Raw genomic sequence first — 26691 nt, forward strand, 5'->3', positions numbered from 1 at the left:
AGAACACGCTGTAGGAAATGGAACATTTACAATTTTTTGAAAAAGTGTATAAACTGGAATAAGAGCTTTAGACGCTTGACATGCTAATTGCTTACAAGATACTGACCATGATAATCTAGAAGAAATGAGTAATCATAAATACTTATAATATGTCTTAATTTCCAAGGGAACACCGCCGTATGTCCAGTGTTCATGCTGAGCAATTTTACCGCCATTTCTAAATACAATGACATTTGTTTTTTGTAAGCTGACTTCCAAACCCCATTTCTTACGAAAAGAAGACAGTGCATTTAATTGTTTCTGCAGGCCCCTAAGAGTATATGAAAACATGGCTACATCATCAGCAAAAAGAAGACTTCATTTAATTGATTAACATTAAATCAACAATATCCTGTGTCACAAATACACCATAACTACATTCTTTGTACGCTTCTGTTATCAGTGCTTAGGGATGGACTTAAAATGCAACCTTGTCTCACACCACAAGAAGTGGAAAACCCTTTTGTTCTACCAGATGAAGATTTAATACAAGCTTTTACAGAAGAATGCATACTGCGAATGACGTTAAACAATTTTCCATTACAACCCTTAGTAAGCAGTATATATAACAATTTCCTTCTATCAACGTAATCAAAAACTTTTTTAAAATCAATAAATGCACAACACAATCTACCTCTCGGCTGACATAAATATTTTATACACAATGCTTACAATATGAATATATTATCAACTGTCGAGTAAGTTTGGCGGAAACCAGCTTGACATTCTGATAAAAGATGATTTATATCTAACCAAATTCTAAGACGCTTTTCTATAACAATAATGAGCAATTTGCCTGCGACATTTAGAATAGAAATACCTCTATAATTGTTGGGGTCGGAACGTTTATCCGACTTAAACAAAGGCAAAATCATACCAGTATTCCATGATTCTGGAAAATCGCCCGTATTTAAGACTATATTAAAAAGAACTTTCAAATAAGGTATAACAAAATATCCCGACATCTTAAGAAATTCTAGGGGTAATCCATCCTCACCTGCAGATTTATCCACTTTTTAAACTTTTCAAAGCATCTACTATTTCCCCATCGGTTATTTCAGCCGACAAAAGATCATCGGTGAAAGGCAAATCATTAAAATCTTCACACGAATGTGAATTTATAAACTTGGAGATAAAACAGTCAAAATCATTTACATCAGCATTTTCATCTTTCGGGTTTAACAAATTGTTGAAGTAATCATAGCAGATATCAGGAGATATCGAACAACTTGGAGCATTCCCATGTATTGCTTTCTTTAATGTCTTCCAAAAACTCTTACAGTCTCCACGCTCAGCAGATTTCTTTATATCATCACATATTTTGATATCATAAAAATATGTTTAGTAGAAAATATTTGATCGTTTTTAATTGACTACAGTCCTTATCAAACCAAGGTGGTTGCTGCGACTTTGATTCATCCTTTTAGGTAAGATGGACGGTTTGTGAATTCCGTAGGGTGCATTAGTCAGTTGTCGTGGTGTAACACGAACGGAAACTTGCTAGCGAGGACTATAAAGTGTGCTATCAGAAACAAACACGCCACAGTCACCATAATCCGTGTCAGCGTCCACCGTTATCATTGCTTCGGTCATTCTGACAAATAACGCAAGCGATCGAGTGCTGTTTCCCGACAGCATGAAACGGATAATTGCTCTAATATGCCTTCTACATTTCTCAGGTAAGTCAAAATTCAACTTTGCAAATTCCACTTCATTGTAATATGTTTTCCTCTGGTAAAAAAGCTCACAATACCTAGGTACCGGAAATGGTACCGAGTTGGTCATCCAGTCACATAAACGTCAGTCAGACAAACTTGGGTTTCTGCTTTTTCGTGTCCACGTTGCTTGACGTAACACAATCAAACATTTCACCAAATGATTTTACTAAGACTGTAGGGAAAGTTTTATGACTAAAGTCTTGAATAACAAGGACGCTAAGTCACCGGACTGAAAACATTGTACACGACGGTTGAACAATGGCGGACTATCGTTTCAAACTGGACTGGTCCCTCTCAGAGAGAATAGCACACAGAAACAGGACATTTGGTATATCTGCAACCATTATTTATGTCAAATAGTTGCTATCTCCAAACCAAACATATCTCAGGAAAATATTTGCTGAATCACAGGCCGTAATAGTTTAAACAAGGTGTTTGCTTCACTTCAAATTTATGCAAAATAGTTACAAAGTCAAACATGTTTTTACAAAATAGTTCCTACATCTAAAGTCATAAACATTTCAGCAAAATTGTTTCTATATATCATGCCATTCATGTTTATATAAAGCACTTGTGATATCTCACGTCAAATATGTTTGTACAAAATATTGCTTTACCTCAAACCATACATGATTTTACAAAAGCAGTTGCGATATATCACGTCAAACATGTTTATACAACACAGTTGCTTTACCTCAAACCATACATGTTTTTACAAAAGCAGTTGTGATATCTCACGACAAACATGTTTTTACAATATAGTTGCTGTCCCTTAAGTTATTTTCTTACAAATGTAGATATCTGCAATACCTCACGTCATACATATTTATACAAAACAGTTGCTGAACCTATAACCAAACATATCCGTACAAAATAAGTTCTTTGTCTCAAACTTATTTATACCAAATATGCTGTACATCTTGAGACTTACTTATTTTCACAAAATATAATAGGTTTTGTGTCTGAAGCCGTATACATTCATGCAAAACAGTTGCTATATGTCCAACAACCATATGGTACCAACCATCTATGTGAGTAAAAAATTGTATCTACCTAAGCATTTCATTGATAATATTATCTGATACACTAATTATACACGTCATTACAAAGCTCCTAAGTGTTTGTTTCCCATTTTGCAAAGCCAATATACTCATATTGTATACTTCTTGACAGGCACATCCTCAGGTATATACTCACCGCTATAGGTATCAGACTGATAAATATAGGTTTCACTATACATTGCACCACAACTTGACACATATTTAGTAGTGATGTCAAAAGCATACATATATGCGCTATTGATTATTGATATGTCGATATTCCAAAAAGGAAACTTGTGCTTGGATTACTTTTGTGAAATCCCACTTTGTTTCTCTACCAGTCCTGATAATGCATATTTGTGCTAAAGTTTCTTCATTGCACACATTTGTCTACCAAACAGACAAAAAGCGACATTTGTAGAAACATTGTGAAATTATCTTCATTTTGTTTGAGGATGTGCATTGTCTATGTTATATGTATACCGACCTTTGGTGGGCATTTTCCAGCCAAAATACCTTTTAATTGTGAAAAAAGGGTTCTACAGTCATTTTTTAAAAATGGAAACTTTCAGTTTGTTGCTGGTCGATTTTGATCTTTCTAATCTAGTACAGGTTGGAATTCAATAAGGAAGTGACATACGTTACGTGTAGAGATACGACCAATACTACATACTCTCTTTCCTCGGCAACTCGAAACTATGCCTGATTCAGATATGCCACAACTATTTAAAACCACTTTTAAATATCTTAATAACTGTTTCATCGGGCGGTAAAATAACTCTGACAGGGCAATATTCAGAAAGGTTTCCCCGTCTGGCTGTTGGCGGGACACATAATCCAAACACGGAGATTTTGGAATGGAGGTCAAAGGTCATTCCACCCACAGATCGTGATTCATACTAAAGCGATATGAACGGTCAGATTTTTTTCACCTATAAGAACTTTAAAAATTCATTGATTTCGGAAGGTGTGTTTATCAATATTGTTTCATTATTAATCATGTGAGTTAATTCTACTGTTATCAGTAGTTTCTGTTCGGTGTCCCGCAACATGATTACATGTTTGTCATGTCCTGAATGATCACGTGGGGCACTTAACTGCTCAAGTCTGGTGATAAACCCAAAGCTGATAGTGTCTGTGGCTAGTTTGGGCCACATTTATGAAACCTGTCCTGGCTGATTCTATTTTGACATCGACATATTCGACCTTGGACATGTTTCTGCTGCAAATTCATATGATAGTGTTGTGATTTCAGGGGAATAAGACATATACAAGCTTAGATAAGGCTACCGGCGTTACTGATTATTAATAAGCTAAATAAGCCTAACATCTGTCCTTGTTTTGTAACATAAGGTGTCCGTAATATTCATCGTAACGAGTGCGTGAGTGAGTTAGGTTTTCCCTGCTTTTCGCAACATCACAACAATATCACGGCGGGGACAGCAGAAATGGGCTTTGCACGTTGTACCATGTCGGGAATCGAACCGGAGTCTTCGGCGTGACGAGCGAAGGCTCTATCCACTAGGCTACCCATCGTCCCTGTTCCATATAAGAGATGCTTTTTCCGATTTGCCAAATGCATAGAAAGTGTTTGTGAATGTAGTTTTAAGGCACTTCCGGCAATGCTTTAGCACGATTGGGGACACGAGTTATTGGCTTCAACACATGGTACCCAACTGGGAAATCGAACTCGGATCGTTTGAGTGACTAGTGAACGCTTCGACCACGTGCACTAGACTACTCAACCGCCTTTGGGGCAAACACACACGAACAGCATTCAAGGCATAGAGGAGTCATACAATACTGATGAGTAAATATAAGACAAGGTTGCTTGTCCATTGTGATCATATTCAAATAGTTTCGTTATATTTAATCACAGGAGACAAAGGAACGAACACCAAGAACCCTAGGCCTAAAAAAACGAACAACATGATTGCAAACATGTGTTTTCAGTGAAAGTAATTATTCTCGTCCATGGGCCAATATGTTTTTTCACCCATGGGCGAGATTTTTAAAAATCGCTGTCAGTTAGCAGCGTCAAGTCACATAAGCTGAAATTTGTGTCATGATATTAACATTTTTTTTATTCATTTACAACCTCTAAAACATTTATTCTGGACAAAATGGGCGAGCGAGTTTAAATTTTGAGTTTTCGAAAAAAAATTGTTTCATTTTTTCATCCTCAGCACATATACATGACAACTGCGTGTTTAATTTGCCAAATCCCTTGTGAGAGAGTGGCCACAGTGCTGAGAGTTTCTGGACTTTGGTGAGTCCAGAATTAAATTGTGACGTGTTAATACTAACCCCCATTCTGAGACCTAAACTTCTGTCTACATTAGTAACATCACAGTTAAGACGAGACGACTAATAATTTCATTGTACCAATAAAGTAGGTAAATTTTCACTCATTACCACGCAAAACACAACGTTGCAGATTCTGATACCTTTCAGACTTCCAGTAACAAATGATCAAAAATGCAATGTCAATTTAGTAAGTTGAAAAATACCGCGATGAAAAAACCCACCGATATCGGTGCTTCGTTTCGAGCGAAGTAAACCCAAGTACAAAAGAATGCACTTTAGATTTGCAAATGTACACTTATGATCTTGTTTATGTGTATATTATTTGTCATGAATAAATGATAATTGTGTTTGATTTATGTATATTTTTGGTTGCATCTAAGCTTTAATTACGTATTTATAAGCAACCCGTCTCAAAGGTTAACTTTGGGAGTTGTTAATTAAGCATAGCTAAGCATTCCCACTTGTGCCACTTGAAATATATCTTGAGTTGTAATGCCAGTTCTACGTATACATGTATAAAGGAGTGGATGATATAGGGATTGCGGGGCTATGAAGATCATATCAGTTGTACTACGCATGCGTGTGGAATTGATATGGACTATCATTGTCCCGGACATAACGAAACCTACGTACTAAAGATGGTACTCACTTTATACTCGGAAGTTATTAAGAAACCTATCGTTACATTTTGAAAAGTGTTTTTATTGTGACAAACAAGTCACAGACATTGTGTACACGCTGGTCACTCAGGTGCAAGATGACTGGCCACTAGGATATTTGTTACAGTCATGTTAAAATAATTTTATCTCGTTGGATAAGATATCTGCCTGATAGTAAGGGATGTGCTGCGTACAAACAATCAGTCGGTGCCCATGGGAATGTATGGTATTAAGATATATCATGATATTACGAATGACCCCAAGTAAACGTACAAGATTATTTCTGAAGTCATTGTACTTCGAGTTTGTGGGCAGGTGACTGGTTGAGAATGTGAGACGTGAATTGTTACACGCGTTAGTGATCAGGTAGGTCAGAAAGTGAGCGAGTGGTCCATGATGTTTCCAGAAAAGGTGGTCCGGAATGTGGATTTTTGGCTGTACGGAAACAATTTGCGTGTCCAAGGTGGTTCTCTCCCTGTGGGTTAGTCTAACAGTGTCATTGCTGGAGTATTCATATCGGCATTCCGATCGCAGTTACTCACTAACTCACACAGGGCTGGTAATCTAAGGCTGCGGTTGTAACCACTGATCCAATTATAGAAGTCCAATAATGGAGCCTACTGTGTAACGATTCTCATCGTTATCGTCTTGTAAGACTTGTCGCCCGAACAGGGACGAACATCAGGATGTGTGGGCAGGTGCAGATTGCGCAAGTCCCTGTCAATCTCATACTATCCTCGTATCTGTGTTTCGGTAGTATGATAGATAACAACGCGGTCATGGTTGTGTTGACGGGAGAGAGGTGGGTGAGTGAGTGTATCAAGTGGTTGGGTGAGCGAGTGAGTGGGCGAGGTGGGGTTTAACTCGAGTGGAACAGTACGAACGTTTTGCGATAGGTTGATGTGGCGTGCACAAACATGCCATGACGCTGACAAAGAAATGGCAGAAGTTGTGTATTAAAACACACAAACAGGGGTCATAACCCTGACTACGAGATGTCCTGTACAACGAGGGAGTAAGTGTTTGAAACATGACGGAAAATTCACCACTGAATGAGTAAACATGATGTGAGCTGTGGCTCTCTGATCAACGCTACTTTCTGAAGGGCTACACTGCATGCTGAAGGCACTCATAGCATGCTAGAGTGAGTGTGTGATTAAGTTCAGTTTTACACCGCACTCAGCAATATTCCAGCTATATGGCGGCGGTCTGTAAATAATCGAGTCTGGACCAGACAATCCTGTGATCAACAATATGAGCATCGATCTGCGCAATTGGGAACCGATGACACGTGTCCACCTAATCCCGTTAGTCGCCTCTTATGACAAGCATAGTCGCCTTTTATGGCAAGCATGGGTTGCCGAAGGCCTACTCCGGGACCTTCACGGGTTACACCCTGCTAAAGGGTTACACAGCATGCTAAAGGGTTACATTGCATGCAGAATGCTTACACCACATGCTGAAGGTAAACACAACATACTAAAGGGTCACACAACCTGCTAAAGGGTTACACAGCATGCTAAAGGGTTACATTGCATGCATAATGGTTACACCACATGATTAAGGCATACATAGCATGGTTAAAGGTTAGACTACATGCGAAAGGGTTACAGTGCATGCTAAAGGGTTACACCACATTCAAGAGGTTTACATTAAATGCTGCAGGTTACATCCCCCGTTGAAGGGCTATTTAACATGCTAAAGGGTTAACCACATTCTCGTAATTGACATTATATACTGCAGGTTACACCTCCTGTTGAAGGGATACATAACACGCGACAGGGTTTATACAACATGCTACAGGTTACACCTCCTGTTCAAGGATTACATAACATAGTTACACCTCATTCTATTTACATCACATGCTATAGGATACGCCGCTCGTTGAAGGGTTACAAAACACTCCCGACAGGGTTACACGTCATTCCAGATCGAGAGGTCTACATTATATGCTACAGGTTACTCCTTTAAGGGTTACGCAATATGCTAAACAGTAACACCTCTTTCTAGAAGTTTACATTGCATGCTATAGGTTACCTACCCTGTTGAAGGGTTACATAACACGTTACAGGGCTACACCCAATTCTAGAGATTTATATTACATGTTACTGGTTACACCTCGTGTTGAAGGGTTACATAACACGTTACAGGGCTACACCCCATTCTAGAGATTTACATATAATGCTAAAGGTTAGACCTCCCTTTGAAGGATTACATAAAATGCTAAAGAGTTAAATCTCATTCTTGAGGTTTGCATTACATGCTAAAGATTAGGCTCCATGCAAGGAGTTCACACCATCACACAACAGGGTGTTAGCATACACTAACGTGTTACAGTACTGGCTTAAATGTTACTCCTCACGTAGATGGGCTGCACCACAATGAGGGATCATCAACCAAAACGTGAACATTTGGTGAATGTTTGTTTGTGATGAAAACAAATTTCTCAATAATACATTTATTATACAATACCCCAGTTTATGTATATTTCTTTTCACCCAGCTGGCCAGACGCCTAGCCCCAAACCCCCACTCTACCCTTATGGCCCGGAAGTTGGGGATGAGCTCCTGCAGACAGACGGCAACCTCCCTCTGTACCTCGGCTACGACGTCAACTTCTACGGCAGGAAATACAACACCGCCTACGTGAGTACTAGTGACTGAGTTAAAATTTACTCAGTCACTTTGGCAATGTTTCAGCTATAGCGTGATCAAAACAGTTTATACGTAAATAAACTCTGTCGCCAAAGGACAGTAAAACAACTAGCATATCACAGTTGGAGATTTAGAACTAGCATTGAATTTAAAAGTATGTACATTATAGGACAATACAATAAAAATTCGGGATATAGATCACCAGCATCTGAAGGCCGATCGCCATACTACGGACCATTGGGACTTACATTACCTTTGCTACCCGTATTCATCCCAGCTGGATTTACACCACCCATTCATCGGCAGGCGATTGTACGGATACTTAACGATAATTTAAAACAACAAACATCCTAGAGTTAGAACTAGGTGAGTACTACAAAGAGGTTTGCCCAGGTATAAGACCAAAACCGCCAACAGCTTCAGCATGTTAGGGAAGGACAAAATGACTGAGAACGCATCGTTTTATACCGCTTTTACCAATATTACAGCAATATCGCGACGGGGAATACCAGAAATGGACTTCACACACTACCCATGTGGGAAATCGTATTTGTGTGGCATTCGCATAATATCATTTTTAAACACGACAGTAAATCATGAGGTCAGACAATTAAAATAACTACATTCTGTCAACACGTTAGTCACGGCTAGGCATATTGGGATTTGAACCCGGTCTTCGATGAGACAAGGCGATGACTTATCCACTAGGCTTCTCATGCCTAGGTTATTCTTTTCTGTGGTTTCGTTACTAGTTATTATAGCAGGAACAAAGCGTTCACTCATCAAGTTGTGGATTCAATTCCCGACATGGGTACGATGTGTGAGTTCCATTTCTGGGGGTCCCCGTCTTGATTTTGCCAGAAGAGTTCTGAAAGCGGCGTAGAGTCATACTCAGTCACTAAATGACCATTTCTGTTGGTCGCACGGTAAATATGTCTGAATATTATCAATATCAAGACATAAAGTTTCCCTAACAACGGGTTGGGGTAAATGCCACACAAGAATTACGTGATGGAATGATGTGTGTTCTTGTTTCCGCAGGTAACAGAGGACGGCTACATCGGATTCGACGCCAACGTGAACTACGAACATTTTATTTTCAAAGATGGAGCTCGTGACATTAAACTTGATTTCCCATTAATCGCGCCATATTATTTCGACGGAGAACACATCACAAACGAGTACCAGGGACATATCTACTACAGACGTGTATTTGCTAATACTAGCCAGAGCTTTCTCACGGAGCTACAGAACTACATGCTGAATGCTACAGTTGGCACGGACACCTTTAAACCTGACGTAGCTCTGGTGGTTACCTGGGAAAACGTTACAGATAAGTCACAGGTTGAGAACGGACCTTGTTTGGGAATTACAGGCAACCCTTGTAAGGTACGTATCTGTACTTATGCCTGGTGAAAGTATACAATTAATTTTGTTACCAGATATTTGTGTAAGCATTTGCATTTTACAACACACAGTGATGTTCATGCATCTATTTATATGACACAATCTGATGTGTATCCATATATTTTTACATCACATTTTGATGCGCACGCATACACTTAATTGGATATATATGTAAACCTACCTGAAGTACATAATTTAGTAGCGCATTCTGATGTATATACACAGATTTCGTGTTTGTCCGTGTATCAACATACACTGTTGTTATCCTGATTTCCAATGAACAGACAAATATTCATGTTAAGATGACTAACATTTCTGATGTAAATAGTTTTTACCTCTTTCTACGACACAAATAACCGCGAAACAAAACCGACCGAGCCCCTCCCCCCCCCCCCCCTCCCAAGAAAAAAAACCCAAAAGAAAAGAAAAAAGAAAAAACACCTGAGAAAGATGGTTTAAAAGAATGCATTTCATAATATCTGGACACACACACTCACTGAAACAAACTGTTTCTTATATACAACCTTTTAAGTATATTCTACATATATATCCAGACTGTAATCTAGGCAAGACTTTATACAACAGATTCTTTCTAATCTCATATACAACATTACATTTCATATATTCCCAGGCAGTAATACAGGCACGACAATCATACTGACACAATTTGTTTCTTACATAGAGCATCACTTTATACCTGGATAGTAATATAGGTACAGCATAGTGTTACCTATGCTATTAAATGCATTATTTGGGAAATGGAATGTTTACACATCTGATTGATCAAGTAATGTTCAGATAGCAAAACATGTGAAGGATTAGCTAATGCTGAACCAAGCTGATACACATTGCGATTATATGGAGATAATCCGATGAAACGTGCTACATAACCTGTCTCTTCATGTGTTTCAGAGTGCCACATTTCAGCTAGTTTTGGTTGCCTGTCCTATGCACACATTTGTCATCTTCAACTATCTCTGGGTGGATATTCCCAGTAAACCGTATTACCAAGTGAGTTGTCACGTTTAACTATTCAAGATGCATGCTGACACATCCTAACCTGACAGAATACCATTATATCTCGAACTGAGGTTTCAATGACTATCGTATGGGTGAGTGAGTGAGTGAACGAGCAGATTAGGAAAAGAGTGTGGGCGAGCTGAGTAATTGAATGCAATGTAATTCCCCATATCAGCCGGGTCCATATCTTCCATTGTATTCATTCGCATGAATACGCGGCATGCCTTTTCATGTGTTTGTGACAAGTAGCACTGTTAAGGAGGTATGATTTCACCTTTCCCTGAACACCAGCTGCAGGTATCATCCCTATTTTCTATAGCTGTGCCATGACATGGTCAGATTTATTTGGAATCGTAGGACCGGAAAGCGAATGGAAACTGAAATGATCATTTCGCTACATTTTTATCTCACGCTGTAACTCCTTAATGTTGGAAGATAGCTCGTAATGATGAAATCTTAAGTCTTCTAACAAAGATTAGAACTTGGAAACGAACACACTGACATAGGCCCCTGGGACGACTACGGGTCTTAAATCTGTACATTCACTTCGGGCGTTTCTGGTACGTTTCGGCAACAGCTCCCCGGGTTGATGTCAATTGCAGGGTAACAAAGTTGGTTATGTCTGTGCTTTTTTCTGGACGGGGCTTATTTGAGTCTTGCACTATAACAGGCTGGCATCAATGGAGGTCATGGCGTCGGATGGACTCCGGTGTGTGACGGATGTCATTCCCAAGATCTTCCCCAGACAATCGGAAGTGACGTCAAGGGGAGATTCATATTTAAAGTTTCAAAGGATACCATCGAAAGAGGCGGATGCACTAGCAGTAGAAGTAAGGAATTGTGGCACTTTAGACTTATACTATATACTTATACTATATACTTATACTATACTAACTGTATCACTTATGTTTATAACATTTCCTGCTTCTCAGCGACTGCTGCTCTGTTTGAAATGGGTGTCAAAATAAGGGTCTTGATACATAACCCAACATACCCCAAAGGCATGTGACCTTATTTATAATATTAACCACTGGTTGTATTACCAGAACCATTCTTTCTTGTCCGTATACGTTAAACAACAAACATTCGTAAACTCGTATATAGATTTCTGTATTATAACTGCATTATTGCTGATTTGGAAGAACATCCACTTATGCACTCAGCCATATACCAGCTTCTCGTCCTCAAATGGTCGAGTCTGGACCAAATAATCCAGTGATCAACAACATGAGCATAGATCTACACAATTTAGATACGATGTCATTTGTCATTTGTCAAACAAGTCAGTAAAACCCGATCCTGTTAGTTGCTCGTTAGGACAAATGTTGCACTTTGATGATATGGGCGAGTGGTATTCACAGCGGCTTGTAACGCTGAAAACTGCCATCAAGGTGTGTTACTGTCACAAACTAGGCAATGAGTCAGGAGCTGAAAATGGGCATATTGGTACCACTCAGAAGGAGCAAAAGTGTTAGTTTTTTTTTTTATTTTCCTTCATATAAAAGCCCTCTTTATATAAAAAACGTATGATGGGCATCTCAATTTGGAATCTCAGATTCAGACACCTTATAAAAGGAAAGGGATGAAACGAAGTCAACGCGTCCGTTTCAGGGTGAATTCAAGAATGTTTACTGTATTTATCTCATTACAACTATGCACACATTTCAAGTCAATGGATTTACCTACAAAATAATACATACAGCAGAAATATCTAAGTACTACTTTGGGATCTAGGGTCATCTGAAACTCGAATCAAGATTCCGAGCCTTAATTCACCGATTTCCGTGTTTATCTCACAAACCAAAACATGCTGAATAGATGGTATCTGTCCGCGCGCTGATCGCCAGTCTTTCAGAGACACTTACACCTATCTGTCATAGTGAGTTTGCGTACATTTATTTATCGCAAACAAGTATATGTCGAACCCGTTCGTCATTCACACCCTTGGCCATAACCGGCCCCGCAATGTAAAGAGCCAATGGAGCTCACTGAATATGAGTAGAATATGTCCCATCAGATCACTGACTCTTTTTAACGAAAATGTCAAAGGCAGATTACATATCAACACCTTCAGTGTGTTCCTCGGGTTCAGTCCAGTCAGCAACAAACATAAGTTTTCCAATTTGTCATCGGTTCTTCGACAGAGATGGGCGAACAAACGTTAATGTTTTGGAAGAGTACGAAACGTTTCAAGCTGTTGCAAGCCCGGGATAAGTGATTCATTTGCTTACTCTTAAGCGATTCTTGGCCTGCAATGCACGCCCGATCTCACTACTTTCTATTCTGCTGTTATTTTCAGACGCTATACAGATTGTCCCAACAGTAGTGGGAATGTTAGGGGGTGAGCTACTCGACATATCCGGTCCGTGTATGGACAGCTCCGTGGTTGTCGTGTGTCGGTTCGGGACTGGCGAGAAAACAGTAACCTCCCAAGGTTTCAGGTTTAACTCCATGAGGTTGAAGTGCCCTGTGCCAAGACTCACAGAGAGAGGGTCAGTGACGGTATCTGTGTCAACAGACGGAGCTCACAGCTACGTGGGACAAGCGGATATATACGTCGGTAAGTAACACGTGGAGATTAGGTATGTGTTTCGTCAATACTTACATTTACACTACACTCTGAGCTTATTTGTACGTGGCGCTATGCTATATACTATTTCAGCAATACGGCAGCTGGTTTGTTTCCCATGGCGTTTTAATATTAGTTTAGGGGTGTAATAGTGTCAGTTTTTTAGTTGATTGATTCATTGTTGTCAGTGCAGTCACCGCCACACTCAGCAATATTCCATCTATATGGCGATGGTCTGTCAATAATAATGCCTAGACCAGACATGCTAATGATTAACAGCATTAGTATCGACCTACGCAACTGGGATACGATGACATGTGTCAACCAAGCCAGCGAGCCTGACCACCCGACGGAGTTAGTCATCTCTTACGACAAGCATGGGTTACTGAAGATCAATTCTTACTCGGATCTTCAAGGGCGCTGCTATAGGAAGATTATGAAAGGCATTGAGAGTCACTGTGTGTGGCCAGTCACATATGAACCAGTACTGACAGACTGTACACAATACCATAAATATGTAAACGTTATTTTCTTGTTTCAGTGTTACCAGCTGTCCTTGGTAAAAGTCTGTCCCTTCCGGACAACTGGTACAGTGTTAACGCTGACAGCCTCACCATGAACTGGGACCCTGCAGCACTGTCATCTGATCCAGGGGTCAAGGTCGACATCCGACTTGTAGGATACGCAGAAACAGAAACAGATGTACGTTGCCTTCCACAGTTTTACAAAAATAGTAATAAGAAACTCTTTGAAGCAATATTCAAGTTTGATAAGATCATGAAAGATAACTGCAACATATTTTCAGGCAATAATATAATTGAGATAGATACGCTAAGTGCAAATATGATATGCCAAAAGCTGTCAAATCGACCACAGAGGAATTATTGATAGTCATTTGGGTTCACAAAGCACAATATTTCGCCATGAGCATTCACTAGTAGATACACACTGGCACCTACAGATAAAGACACCGTTATTATTATTTCTTATTGAAAATAAGTTTGACGAATCATAACTGAATAATTTTCGTTAATGCGCACTTGCAATGGCAAATCATCGCCTCATAAAACAATGTGACCTTCTGGTATTCACTCAGTATCGTTGAAATGGTCCTGACAGTCAGCGTACGATCAGATACATCTTCTCAACTTTATAGCTACATGGTATATGTAGACAATCCAGCTAAGTACTGTGTATTAATGCAAGGTATGCATACATCTTTCGCCTTAACACCAGTACATGTATTGACATCATTACTTCACATCAATGCAGTCTCCAACTTATTGTCTGTCTTCTCATACACAATATAAACCTAGTGTCTATATGTTTGAAAGAATATTCATAATACAGATTGCTTTTCCATGCCATCTCAAAAGCACTTAGATAACCTCTCAAACTGTCCTTCAATGGACACCTGTAAATCCTGGCTTGATGAGCCAGTAGGATCCGCTATGTTGTATGTTCTATTATGTTAAGAGAGTTTTTGTTGACGCGATCCTTGAGGATTTAGGTGTTCCTTCGTTGCAGGTCAGTTGGAAGGTGCTATCGAAATTTGCGACTGGGGTAGACAACTCCGGAACATACACCATCAACCCATCTGATTATCAGTGTTTTCCATCTGACTGCGACATCTACGAGGCCGCCGTCGTTGAGGTTGAACTACAGAAGGATTTCGTACACCTGGCCAACAACAGAACGTAAACACATTCTGTATTCTTGTCTTGAGATGGCGTGATGTGTGGTGTATCGTATAGCATCGGTCTTGGTTCTTGGTTATTTCAGAAAAATCCCACATGGCAGTTTTCATTACATACCCGTTGTCGATATAAGCCACCACATTAGCAGAAAGCCTTCTGGGGAGGTGAGGATAGCCAAGTGGATAAAGGTCTCTCATCACACCGAAAACATGGGTTCGATTCCCTATATGGGTGCTATAAGGGAAGTCCCCTCCTGGTGTGCCCTGTCGTGATATTGCTAAAAGCGGCATAAAACTAAACTCACTCACTCACTCACTCACAAAGCCTTATATGAAACTACTGTAAAATGTTTGAATGGTATTAATACCAATCTCTCTCACTCGCTACTTAAGTCCAGCTGTATGTCTGCATGTTGATGTAGTTGTTTCACGTCTGACTAAGCAATGTTCCATCCGAGTAGGGGCCTCCGTGCTGTTATAGGGATTTGGTTGTATTTGGGTTGTTGTAAAACTGAGATAAGGATACATTAACCTGTTTGCCAGTGAAAGCAATACATTTTCACCTATTCTGGAAGACTGTCACAACAGGAGGCGACGCATTAAGGGACTTAACTCCAGTTTCTTGCCATTGCATTGCCAATACTTACAGGAGTATTATAGACAAGACGGTTTCTTCTAAATGTGACCATTGCGATTTGGAGAAACATTATCTAATTACATGCCCTGGACACAGTAACATACGACACAATCTCAGAAATGCTGTACGTGAGGTTGATGATGTATTTTCATTAGAAACAGTTTTGGGCCCCAATATCATGTATTGGATTGTGCAACGAGCAGTTTTAGATTTTGTCTCGTCTTCTGGAAAGCATGATGTTATCTGGACAGGCTCTCGAATGGCTTAGATGTACGTCTATGGTTCTAAAACATTTTAACACTCTGTCATCTGAACCTACTGCTTTTTTAATGAAAATGTATCTCGCCTTTCAGAAACGGAAGTGGTTACTTAGGTTATTTAATCCGTAACGCTAAACAGACGTTATCCGATATGCTTATTTATCTACCTAAAGTAATATTGATAATTTTGCCGTTTCTTTTATACGAGGATCTATACTGTAATCCTCATCCTTTTAGAATAATTTAGTTACGTGTTAACATTCTGTCTACGGTTGGGAATACATGAGTCGGTTTGTAAAAAGCCTACCAGAGCGCGAAGGTTTCGGACATCTAAGACTGACATACCATTTGCATTTCCTCCCATGTCGAGCTTAAAGGTCGTGATATAAATGAAAATGTGATACTTTTCGAAATATAGGACTGATTTTCTGATTTGATCTTCTGCAGAGTGATGAATTCAGGTCCTGTCGCCACTGGGTGGTACATCAACAGCGACATGACCCGTCGTTATGGCAACGATTGGCCCCAGCAACGCTGCATGCGATGGTACAACAGTGACCGACAGTCCATGGGCTGGCTTGACCAACTACTCCATTGTCCATGCAACGTGGATCAAGCCTTGGCGGACTTCGGACGATTTCAGACCGATTTATCCTGCAGTATGTTCTCTACAAGTCCAACTAACTGCTATTATCATCGTGCAACTGGTCAACGCAGTGCGACCCATTGTGTGCGGTCTGTTCAACCCACGTAAGTAGAATTCCATTTTTATCATCCGGGCTTTATAAATTAAATCTTATTGTCCTCACATACTAGAACAGTCGACCCCCGTTTATCTGCACTTTTTGGTTTCACTCGAAAATCGTCCGGATAGCCAGACGTCCGGTTAACTGGGTCAAACAAGCAAAAAAAAATTAAGTGAAAGCAAAAAGTGAAAATCGTTTCATGTACGTATACCAATACATCAATAGTCAACAGTACATATAATAGAACATGTACCATGGGCCCAAACATGGGTTACTAAAGACTAGTTCTAAACTAGATCTACACGGGTACATTGTCGCGTTATGACATTGCCATAACATATGACACTGACATAATATATGATAAACCTGAATGATAACTAGACTTTCATAGACACATGGAAACATCAGATACAGCTTTGTAATTATGAAAGAGGGTCGACTTGGCGGACACAATTTCTAGATTCCATAACAATGTCTGTTGTCAGATCATCAGGCGCGGGCAATCAATGCTGCTACGACGCTGACGGCCTCCTTATGAACGCCGCCGACACTTACCAGGGCAGCACCCCTGACCGCAGCCACGACTGGGGCGCCACCCCATACAACGAACCTGGTCGTGTGCCCTCCTTTTCCCACTGGATCAAGGATGTCGCCACGTTCTACTATTGCTGTCTGTGGACTGAGTACAGCCACTGTAATTATTATATGGACCAGCGGGCAACCCGGGACTGTAACGGGTACACTCCCCCCAGAGCAGGTGAGCATACCCCTGGATATTGTACCAAATGGTGATGTAACGGGTACTGTCTTCTTAAAGCATGTGAGGATACCATTGGATATTGGACCACTCGGTTGGGTGCTGAATACCCAAAGGAAGGGATAGTACCATGGTACTACTATGTATCGGGTAACATGCAGAAAAGGCTGATGCTGCAGCCACTTGTGATGGTAACATGTACACCCTGCTAAACATAATGGAACCAGAGCAGGTGATACGTCTATCCGCAGAGGGATCCGTCATTCCGGATGTGATTCGATTTCATCCTATATTGTAATGGACAATACTACACTGTAGGATCCGAATAGCATTGCCCCGAAAGAGCGTACATCGCACTGCGGAACTTGAAGGGATTTGATGAAAAGTGGTCAGTTTGTTCCATCTTACCAAGGGAGATATTAATCATTTTGTGCTTTAAGTGCTTGGCTTGAATCGCAATTCAGCTCTCCCTAAACTATTGTGTACCACTTTGGGATACAAAAGTGTGTGATATCATAGGTTTGTTTGTTTTGGAAAATTGGCATAAACAACAGTATAAGCCACTGTTATATCATGTATTCACCTAGCTATTGCTCACAGTCGCATGAAATAGTTATTTGGTTATGCATTGGATATCAGCGTCTTTTGCTCTCTTCATCTCTAATAAGAATTCTGTGCTTCCTTTGACAGCCATAGCTTACGGCGACCCCCACATCACGACATTTGACGGAAAGATGTACAACTTCGGTGGCAAGGGAGACTTCTACCTGGTTAAGTCGGACCAGTTTTCTCTTCAAGGGAAGTTCGACTTGGGGCAACAAACACACGGTAGGGAAGGTATCTCCTTCTGGTAGTAATAAACAGATTCTCTGTGACTGTAGTGCTACAAATGGCATAACCTTTCATCAAAATATACTTCAATCTACAAATTACTTAACCTTTTATTATAGTATATAAATCTGACTAAGTGCTTTGTTGATATTAAAAGTATAGGTATTGCAGAACTACAAAATATATAACCTGTCATCAAAGTTTTGGAATTGTAGTGCTGAAATGACTTCATGATGCATTCAAGTATAGAAACGCTAGTGATAGAAAAGGCCTAATCGGTTTCAATACAGTAAAGTTGTATGGTGTAGCAAGTGAATTACAGCAGCTGTAGTGGAACAAATGTTGTAACCGTCTGCAGACCCATGAAAGTCCTGGATAGAATATTGATCTAGATCTGATCTGATATTGAATATTGATAGGGTTGTCAGGCTCGCGTTGACACATGTCATCTGTTCCTAATTGCGAAGATCAATGCTCATTGATCACTGGATTGTCTAGTTCAGACTCGATAATTTACAGACCGCCACCATACAGCTGGAATATTACTGAATGCGGCGTAAAACTGAATTCACTCACTCTTGTCTGCAAAGGACATAAGTCTCATCTCACAGGCCAAATGTCTGATGTTGTATGACCGATATTGTTATGGTTTGCAGTGTGATCACCAGATGATTCTCTTTCCTCAGTTAATCGCACCTTCAACGCCACGGTGTTGACGTCAGTGGTCATGTCGGACTCAGTGGCTTCTGGAACCACGGTAGAGATACGCCTCGCCCCCTCCGGTCTCAACAGTGGCAGGCGTCTCGATGTCTTAGTCAATAAAAAAATCAAACTGTTTGATCAACAAGGCTTGTTTAAACGGGATTTCAAAGGTATTGACTTATGTAATAAACAGTATTGTTCTTTGAGCACATGTTCACAGTACTCTCAATTGCAGTTTAGTTATTTACAATACCCTTGTCAACATCTACACTTCATATATACTTTGTATGTTCTGAAGAACTGGACGTTAACGTTGACTATTGTCATACATTCAAGACCAATTAAGGTATTCTCCTGACGTAGATTCAGTTTTTCCCTTAGAAACTTACCCTGGTAAGGTGTTGGGGATACTTTAACTCTCAACGTTGACATTCTGGAGTCTAAACTGTATTTTTGCTGCCTTCCGCTCATGGAATACCCTCTTCAAAGAGATATCTTATGCCCTATGTGAGTCTAATACACGAGCATTGTAAGAACATCACATTTCAATGTGGTTTTCAGGGGGTGTCACTGTTGTCAACGTTGCTATTGATCCCGACGACAACCGTCACGACAACTTCACCGTCATCATGAAGTCGGGAGTAGGGGTGCAAGTAGCCGCGTCTAACAGACTCCTTCACGTCATCGTCAACATGCCGCCAAGCTTCAAGGTGAGCTCAAAACACACACAGACACACAGAGAATCATGCAAAAGACACAGTCGTACTCTCGGTGTATTGGTGTTTTACCTCATAAGCAAATGTACATGCTATGTAAACCAACCATTTAATGGCAGGAGAGAAATCATTTAGGAGATATACACCTAATGTGCTAAAGTACATGCCCTTTTTGTGTCGAACCTTGCATTGATGGACTAAGCACGAGACAATATTTGGGCCTGACGAAATATAATTACTTCCGTGCATCCTTAAAATCACTGGATTGTCTTGTCCAGACTCGGTTATTTACAGACCGGCGCCATATAACTGGAATATTGCTGAGTGCGGCGTTGACTAATGATCCAGTCAACTTTAAAATCGTAACAAATACTGCCTGTCTATCCTGGCCATGTCCAGTCAATAGTGTCATTGAACCTCTTTCCACTGACAAATACCCGATGGAAAGTTTGTGACAATAGTAACCAATTGTCAGATTGTGATTATAGATTTTAACATACAGTCACGTGTTTATATGCTCAAGAGATATTGTAGACCACCAGATTCTTTTATATGTGAATATATGACAGCGGGATATTAATATATCCTTCATGTGCGTCATCACACTTTACGTATGTGGTCACCTTAAAGGTATGCGTGGCTCTGATTGTGGCTTTTGTACATTTTTGCTTAGAACAAGACCCAAGGGCTAATGGGGACGTGGAATGGCGTAGTCAATGACGACTTCACCCCCAAAAATGGACAAAGTATCGACATTTCATCATCGCCACCCATTGTGTACCAACAGTTTGCCAAGACCTGTTCGTATAGTTTTGTCTGACTTATTATGTACAGAATAAAGAGAATGTGGGGTATTGGACACAGGGTTTCTTCACGACCAGCGGAATCCTTATCCACTCGGCTAACCGCCTCTACGAATTGTAGCTGCATGAACACGTGATGATATATTAGATTTGGTAATATATGAATAGTTTTCGCAATACATATGCATAGTTTCATTAAACAACTGTTTTGTAGAAAGGATAACTGTTCAAGAAGATACTTTGTTGTAATGGATGTGGGTATAGGTGCGTGTACGAAAGATTTGCATGCCCTGTTTGTTACGTACTGTCTACCTATTTATATATTTCCACCTATTTATATATTTACCATATTTATTATAATATTTCGTGAAACTGTTTCAGGGAACTCACCATCCATAGAGTCTATGTTCCAACATCCGACCGAAGTCGATGACGCTTTTGTTCCCTTGTATAATCAGCCCATGATACCCAGTTTGTCTGGCTTTTCACGTGTAGACCTTGACCACACATGTGGTGACAATGCAGCTTGCCGCTTTGACTACGCCGTTACCGGAAATAGAGACATTGCAAATGCATCCAAGATGGTGTCCGGGTGGTTTTCCGAGTTACAGAGTTTTCAGAAACCGGGTAGGTCACCACGAGCTTATTGATACTCACATACATGTGAATAACAATACGGGTTAGTCTCATTAATTCTGATTTTGACATAGTCGAATGAAACGTGTGTGACAGGACATCTAGATCCTTTACGAATATATAGTTACAGCACTATCTGAAAATAGTTCATGGCCGAATTATCATGAATTAGTTGGAATTACATAACTGATTTTGTCCTGGAAGAAATTTCATATGACGATGGAGTTTATCGCTTTTGATTCATTTACGATGTAACGTTGTCATTGGGAATGTTTCAGAAGGAAAATTAATAATGATATCTAGCATACAGAGAAAGATATGTCTTCTATAATTTTGATGGTCAATATTCCATGTGTTTCGTTTTCCAGTCTTGTCTTGTGGCCTGCTTGATGTTCCATACGCCTCCAAAGACAACTATAACTACTCGATAGGAAACACCATCACCGTCACAGACTGTCGTAACGGCGGCGACCTCAGCGGCGATACAACCTACGTTTGTTCCGCCGAATTTGGTGACCCCAAATGGACGCCCTCGGTGTCTGCACAATGTAGTGGTGAGTGACTATCAAGGGTGTACAAGGATCTGAAACATGATTGTTGTGGTGCTCATGGACTGATAAACAACAAAACAAAAATGATTGAAAGAGACATTGATTTGGTTTATTTGAATTGAGCCAGTGAGTTTATCATTTTTTGATAATTATTGGAATTTTATATGATGATTTAGCTATTGAATTCAAACATTACTGTTTTTAACTCCTTCATACGGGGTGATTGTAGTGTCACTCTCCCGTGGTGCCCGTACCGGGGGCCCAATCATTAAATCATATATTCATACCGGTCAAGATTTGGCTAAAATCTGTTTTCATAATTTTTAACATTATCTCATTCCAGTTTAACACAGACTTGAGGCAGTTTAACACACTAAAGTTGAGGCAGACCAGTAAAGATAATGATGATGATGATATCCATTTGATTACCATTCCTTGTCATTGCCTAAATGACCATCTTCAACATATTCCATTTCTGGCTGTATTAGGAAATGTGTAATTTTCGAATTCTTCATACTTCTAATTCATATATTCTCTTTTTCAAGGTTTAGTGGTGTTAATCATCTGTTTAATGTGGATTTACCTTTGCGAAAATCTTATGAAATATAGACATAACCCCTTCCTTGTTTTCCCCCTTTCCTCATGCACGCTTAATAGAGCAGAAGAGGCATTATTAACGAACTTAATTACTGCTAATGTAATAAATAAATACATAAAAAAACTCTAATAACTCCATTGAAAACAAAACAAAAACAATACCAAGTATGTATAGATGAGTTGAGTTTTTCAGATTTCTTTACACCTATGGTGGCTTGGTACGGTACTTTTACTCTTGATTTTGCAATACTGAGGTAAGGTTTTGAAGTATAGTGCTTCTTTAAATCCATATGGCAATCATTCATGTTTAACTGGTATTGTCACATGTGGAACTTTCTTTTCCTTCAGATGCCTCAGACAAGGCCGGTATTGGACCAATAATCGGTATTGTTGTTGGTGTTGTTGCTGCCGTCATCATCATTATCATCATTGTTGTTGTTATTGTGAAACGTCGAAAGAAATCAGATCGTAAGGAAAGCAAAAAGTAAGTAAGGATTTCATCTACAAAAAGTATGAAAATGATCAAATGATCACGTTTTTCAGATGCGCTCATAGAGCGGAGTCTAAACTTGATTCACCATTCTACGTCACCAAATGGAACGGCAATGAGTTGGGAAGGGGATGGTTTGTGTATCGTGAATTTCATTGCTGTCCACATTAATAATGCTAGTGGTTGTTGTGAAGAAACAAATTGTCCACGACAAAAACGTCTTTAAATGAGGTGTTTGTTTCCCAAAAATTAGTTCATGCTTGAATCCCAACCCAGAATATCCAATAGTAGGTCAGCTGGCATCTGTGATCTTTGTCAAGGAGCACCGGATCATTCATGTCGTTGTAGGTTTGTCTGCACTGCACCCTAATTAAAGTGGGTAACGGGCGCCATCATCCAGGCTTTGGCATCATAAAGATGGTCCACCTTGAAACATCAGATATTGTTAACACCAACTCTCAATCAGACTTGAAAGAGAGTAAAGTGATTGAGTGAGTATGGTCGTACACGAACATGGGCATTATTCCAGCAATATCACCACGAGGTACACCCGAAATAGGCCTCACACATTGTACCCATGTTGGTAAGCCTTCGGCGTGACGAGCGGTCATTTTAACCACTAGGCTACCCCGTCGTTCCTAAAGAAAGTTTAAGTAATTTGTTTGCATGCGACACCACAGATGAAAGTATTCAGCATTTAGGTATGTAGCTTTATAGGATCATATACAACATTTATGTTGTTATCCGGTGAAGGTGATTGAAGTTGGTAGGTATTGTGTTGACTTGTGTTGTGTCTTGTCTTCTTGATTTTCGTGTTCACACGTCCTCATGCATCTTCCTCTTTACATCCCACACCAAAATGTTCATGCTGACGAACAAAAGAGAGTTATCTGCCCTTGGTATTTACCATTTTTATAGTGCTGTGCAGGTATGTTAAGTGGCACACACTGCGATAATCTAACTGCTGTACATTCTAAAGTACTATTGCTACCTCTATTAACCATGTGTCTGTATTACATTAAGTTGAATAAATGAAACTGTTGCATCTCTGTTGCATTATCGTGTGACAAATACATTATGCATTCAACACGTTTAAACCACATCATAGACATAAAGCATTCGCTACATTAAACCCTTTAGACCAAGGGTAGATAACTCTCAAACAGAGATCACATGGAGTAAGACAAAGTACATATGCTGGCTTTCAGTGCAGTTGCATGACGTTTCAGAGAAGAACCGGAGGTTGAAGAAGGCCAAAAAGACGCTATGATGACTGACCTGAAGAAGCGGGAGTCGACTGGTTCAGAAAAGAACGAATAACGTACACAGGAAGCTCCGAGTATGATGAACAAAGACGCTGGTATGATTATTGCTTGAAAACATCTAAGTATGTTCTGAATGAAAAAAGGACACATGTGTATCCGAAGGCTCACAGCAGTTTCCATACATAGTTTAACACTGACATAAGTGATGGGTGAAAAAAGCGTCAATAGTTTTGTTACTTTTTCATGTCGGAAAGGATGACCACACCTTCAGATATATGTCCCTTCTGATACTGATGCACCGTGCGTGGCAACTAGATGTGGCTGAATGCATTTGAAATGAAGAAAGAAAAGGTCTTTAAGAATATTTTATGTAAACTTTCCATTGCATTTGTGGGTGTGCTATGTCGAGCTTTGGGGAACATAGGAACGCACGGAGACTTTACTACTGGTAGAGGGGGGGGGGGGGGTCACCGAATGTTTGAGGCAGTTTTAACGTTGAACTATGCGTATACGAGGTTTTCAAGATTATACTCAAATTAGAGTTGGCAGGAAAAAAATGCTTTTTCTGCTCGAAATGTTTCCGGTCCTTATACTCTCGATAAAACTTCAAAATATTTTATGCTTGTAATTCAAAATAGTAGTGGTGGTTAGTGCATCCATGTATGAGATAACCCATATGGATGTGACGCATCAAATTGAAACAAAAATGCCTTTTTACATATCAAAGACATAAAAGGGTGTTTCTTTCTAGCCTAGTTTCGTAACATGCTGAACTCGGAGTCTATCAAATATACATTGATGCATGATCTCTGATTACTCCCCAGCACTATTGCAGTGCCTTCACGTTACAGGTGGTACAGGAGTACAGGTTACATGTCAGTTATGCACGATGTGAGAGGAGATGGACGTTCATTGTATGTGAAGTAGCTTGTAGGATTTAATAATTGTAATTCTTCGCCGTGGAAATGGCAATTATATCAGGATTGCCATAGCACCGAAGAAGGATCACATATGCAATTTACTGAAGGTGAGAAAGTAAATGAATTAGTGCTTGCATAATTGAAGTACTGCTTGTAGATAGATAGTTGAATGTTCTTGCCGTCATGACATTGTAAACACAGAGCTAGACATGACAGTTTGTATTGGTTTAATATGTACACGGTGCACCTTAGGATTTTAGCATTTAGTACAAGTTCTCTATACACATTGCTTTTAAAATCTGTGGATTATATATTGTATGAAACCTTACTCTTGTAAATGACCTTACATGAACTATATAGAATGTGAGTATCTTTGATAGTTGTATTTACTTTGCAACAGCTTGAAAATGGAACCTGTTCTTAGTAACTCCGTCAATGTCATTGGAGTTTGTCTGCAAGGCGTGGAGTCTCTTTGTATCACCGTGGTTACAAATCACAACTCTTTTTGGCCTACTTTGATCTCAAGTTTATATATTAACATATCAGATTCATTGTCAGCTATATACTATGTCAGTTTCATATCATTGTCCATGTGTCATGTAACATCACATTTGCTCCTTGTAATATATTATATCATTATATACCAACAGTACACAACAGTATGTACGTTTACATATGGTGTAGACTGTGTAATCCGACACTGCTGTGGATTAGGGAAAATGTCGGATTAAACAGATGTCACATTAGACGCAGTCTTAATCGCCGTGTGGAGCCAAGCATGACATGAATGTTTTTCTATGGTAATTCTAGGATCTGTGCCTGAACCAAAACATTTTATCGGCAAAGAAAGGTTTTTCATCTTTATGCAGTTTTACAGGACAGAAGCAGATGCAATCTAGCATAATATGTCCGATTCTGTCGAAAACGCATTCGAGAGTCTTTGTTTGTAAGCATTCTGTTTGTGAATATAAAATGTCAGCGTTGGATAAGAATCAGTCTTGATTGTTCGACAATATAGATTCCATTGGTCGTAAGAGGCAAAGAAGATGTGACAGGTATACGAATGGATTACTGTAAATCAGTGACGACACCAAGTATTTGCTAAAACTGTGAACATGTCTTGACCTAGTGATTAGCACCGTCTGGTAGATGTCTTGCTTTGCACTATTCAAACTAGAAACACAATGTATAGAATGTATCAACTAACTGTCTACCAAGTCATTGTAACATGTTTCCAGTCTATGATTCGTTTGACAAACACAGGAGCTTATACGTACATATAATTCAAATCGTTTGTTCATTGTGATTGAATGACATTTTGCTGTCAATGAATGTTAGATGAATAAAAAGTTCCACTATTTACACTTTGGTTTGTGTTTAACAAGAAGTCTTTTGAATGCATAATGACATCATGTGGATATATACTTACAGACCTATGATACACAATTTAGATAGTAATATTACTGTATGATGACTAAAAACCTTGAGTGAGTGAAATTACTTTAGTCTGAAATGTCCAACGTGCTACTTGCTACGGAGGTAATTTCCAAGTCTTATGCACTAGTGACAAAATGATATCCGATGCATTTAGGAGTCCTGGGTGTAACCTAATGAAAGTTGACATCAGCCTGGTTGACGTACACGAAGTGAAAACGATGGAAGGCTACCCAG

General features: G+C 39.6%; 1 protein-coding gene across 3 annotated transcripts; it reads left to right on the top strand.

Annotated features, from left to right (window-relative positions):
- The first annotated feature begins 1576 nt into the window (after nucleotides 1–1576).
- On the top strand, nucleotides 1577–26382 carry LOC137272969 (sushi domain-containing protein 2-like). Of its 3 annotated transcripts, XM_067805404.1 has the most exons (19): nucleotides 1582–1718; nucleotides 8266–8408; nucleotides 9459–9806; nucleotides 10737–10835; nucleotides 11515–11674; nucleotides 13144–13404; nucleotides 13955–14115; nucleotides 14941–15110; nucleotides 16454–16756; nucleotides 17238–17509; nucleotides 18200–18337; nucleotides 19027–19212; nucleotides 19604–19752; nucleotides 20432–20558; nucleotides 20943–21188; nucleotides 21566–21751; nucleotides 22694–22829; nucleotides 24065–24195; nucleotides 24952–26382. In XM_067805404.1, the coding sequence occupies exons 1-18, from the start codon at nucleotides 1676–1678 to the stop codon at nucleotides 24153–24155; spliced, it is 3219 nt and encodes a 1072-aa protein (XP_067661505.1). In that variant the 5' UTR covers nucleotides 1582–1675; the 3' UTR covers nucleotides 24156–24195; nucleotides 24952–26382. The 3 variants fall into 3 exon arrangements, with proteins under 3 accessions (XP_067661506.1, XP_067661505.1, XP_067661504.1); XM_067805405.1 differs by having other exon boundaries at nucleotides 1577–1718; nucleotides 24044–26382; XM_067805403.1 differs by having other exon boundaries at nucleotides 24065–26382.
- The last annotated feature ends 309 nt before the right edge of the window (nucleotides 26383–26691 follow it).

Source organism: Haliotis asinina, chromosome 2, assembly GCF_037392515.1.
Source record: "Haliotis asinina isolate JCU_RB_2024 chromosome 2, JCU_Hal_asi_v2, whole genome shotgun sequence".
In the NCBI taxonomy this organism is placed as follows: domain Eukaryota; kingdom Metazoa; phylum Mollusca; class Gastropoda; order Lepetellida; family Haliotidae; genus Haliotis; species Haliotis asinina.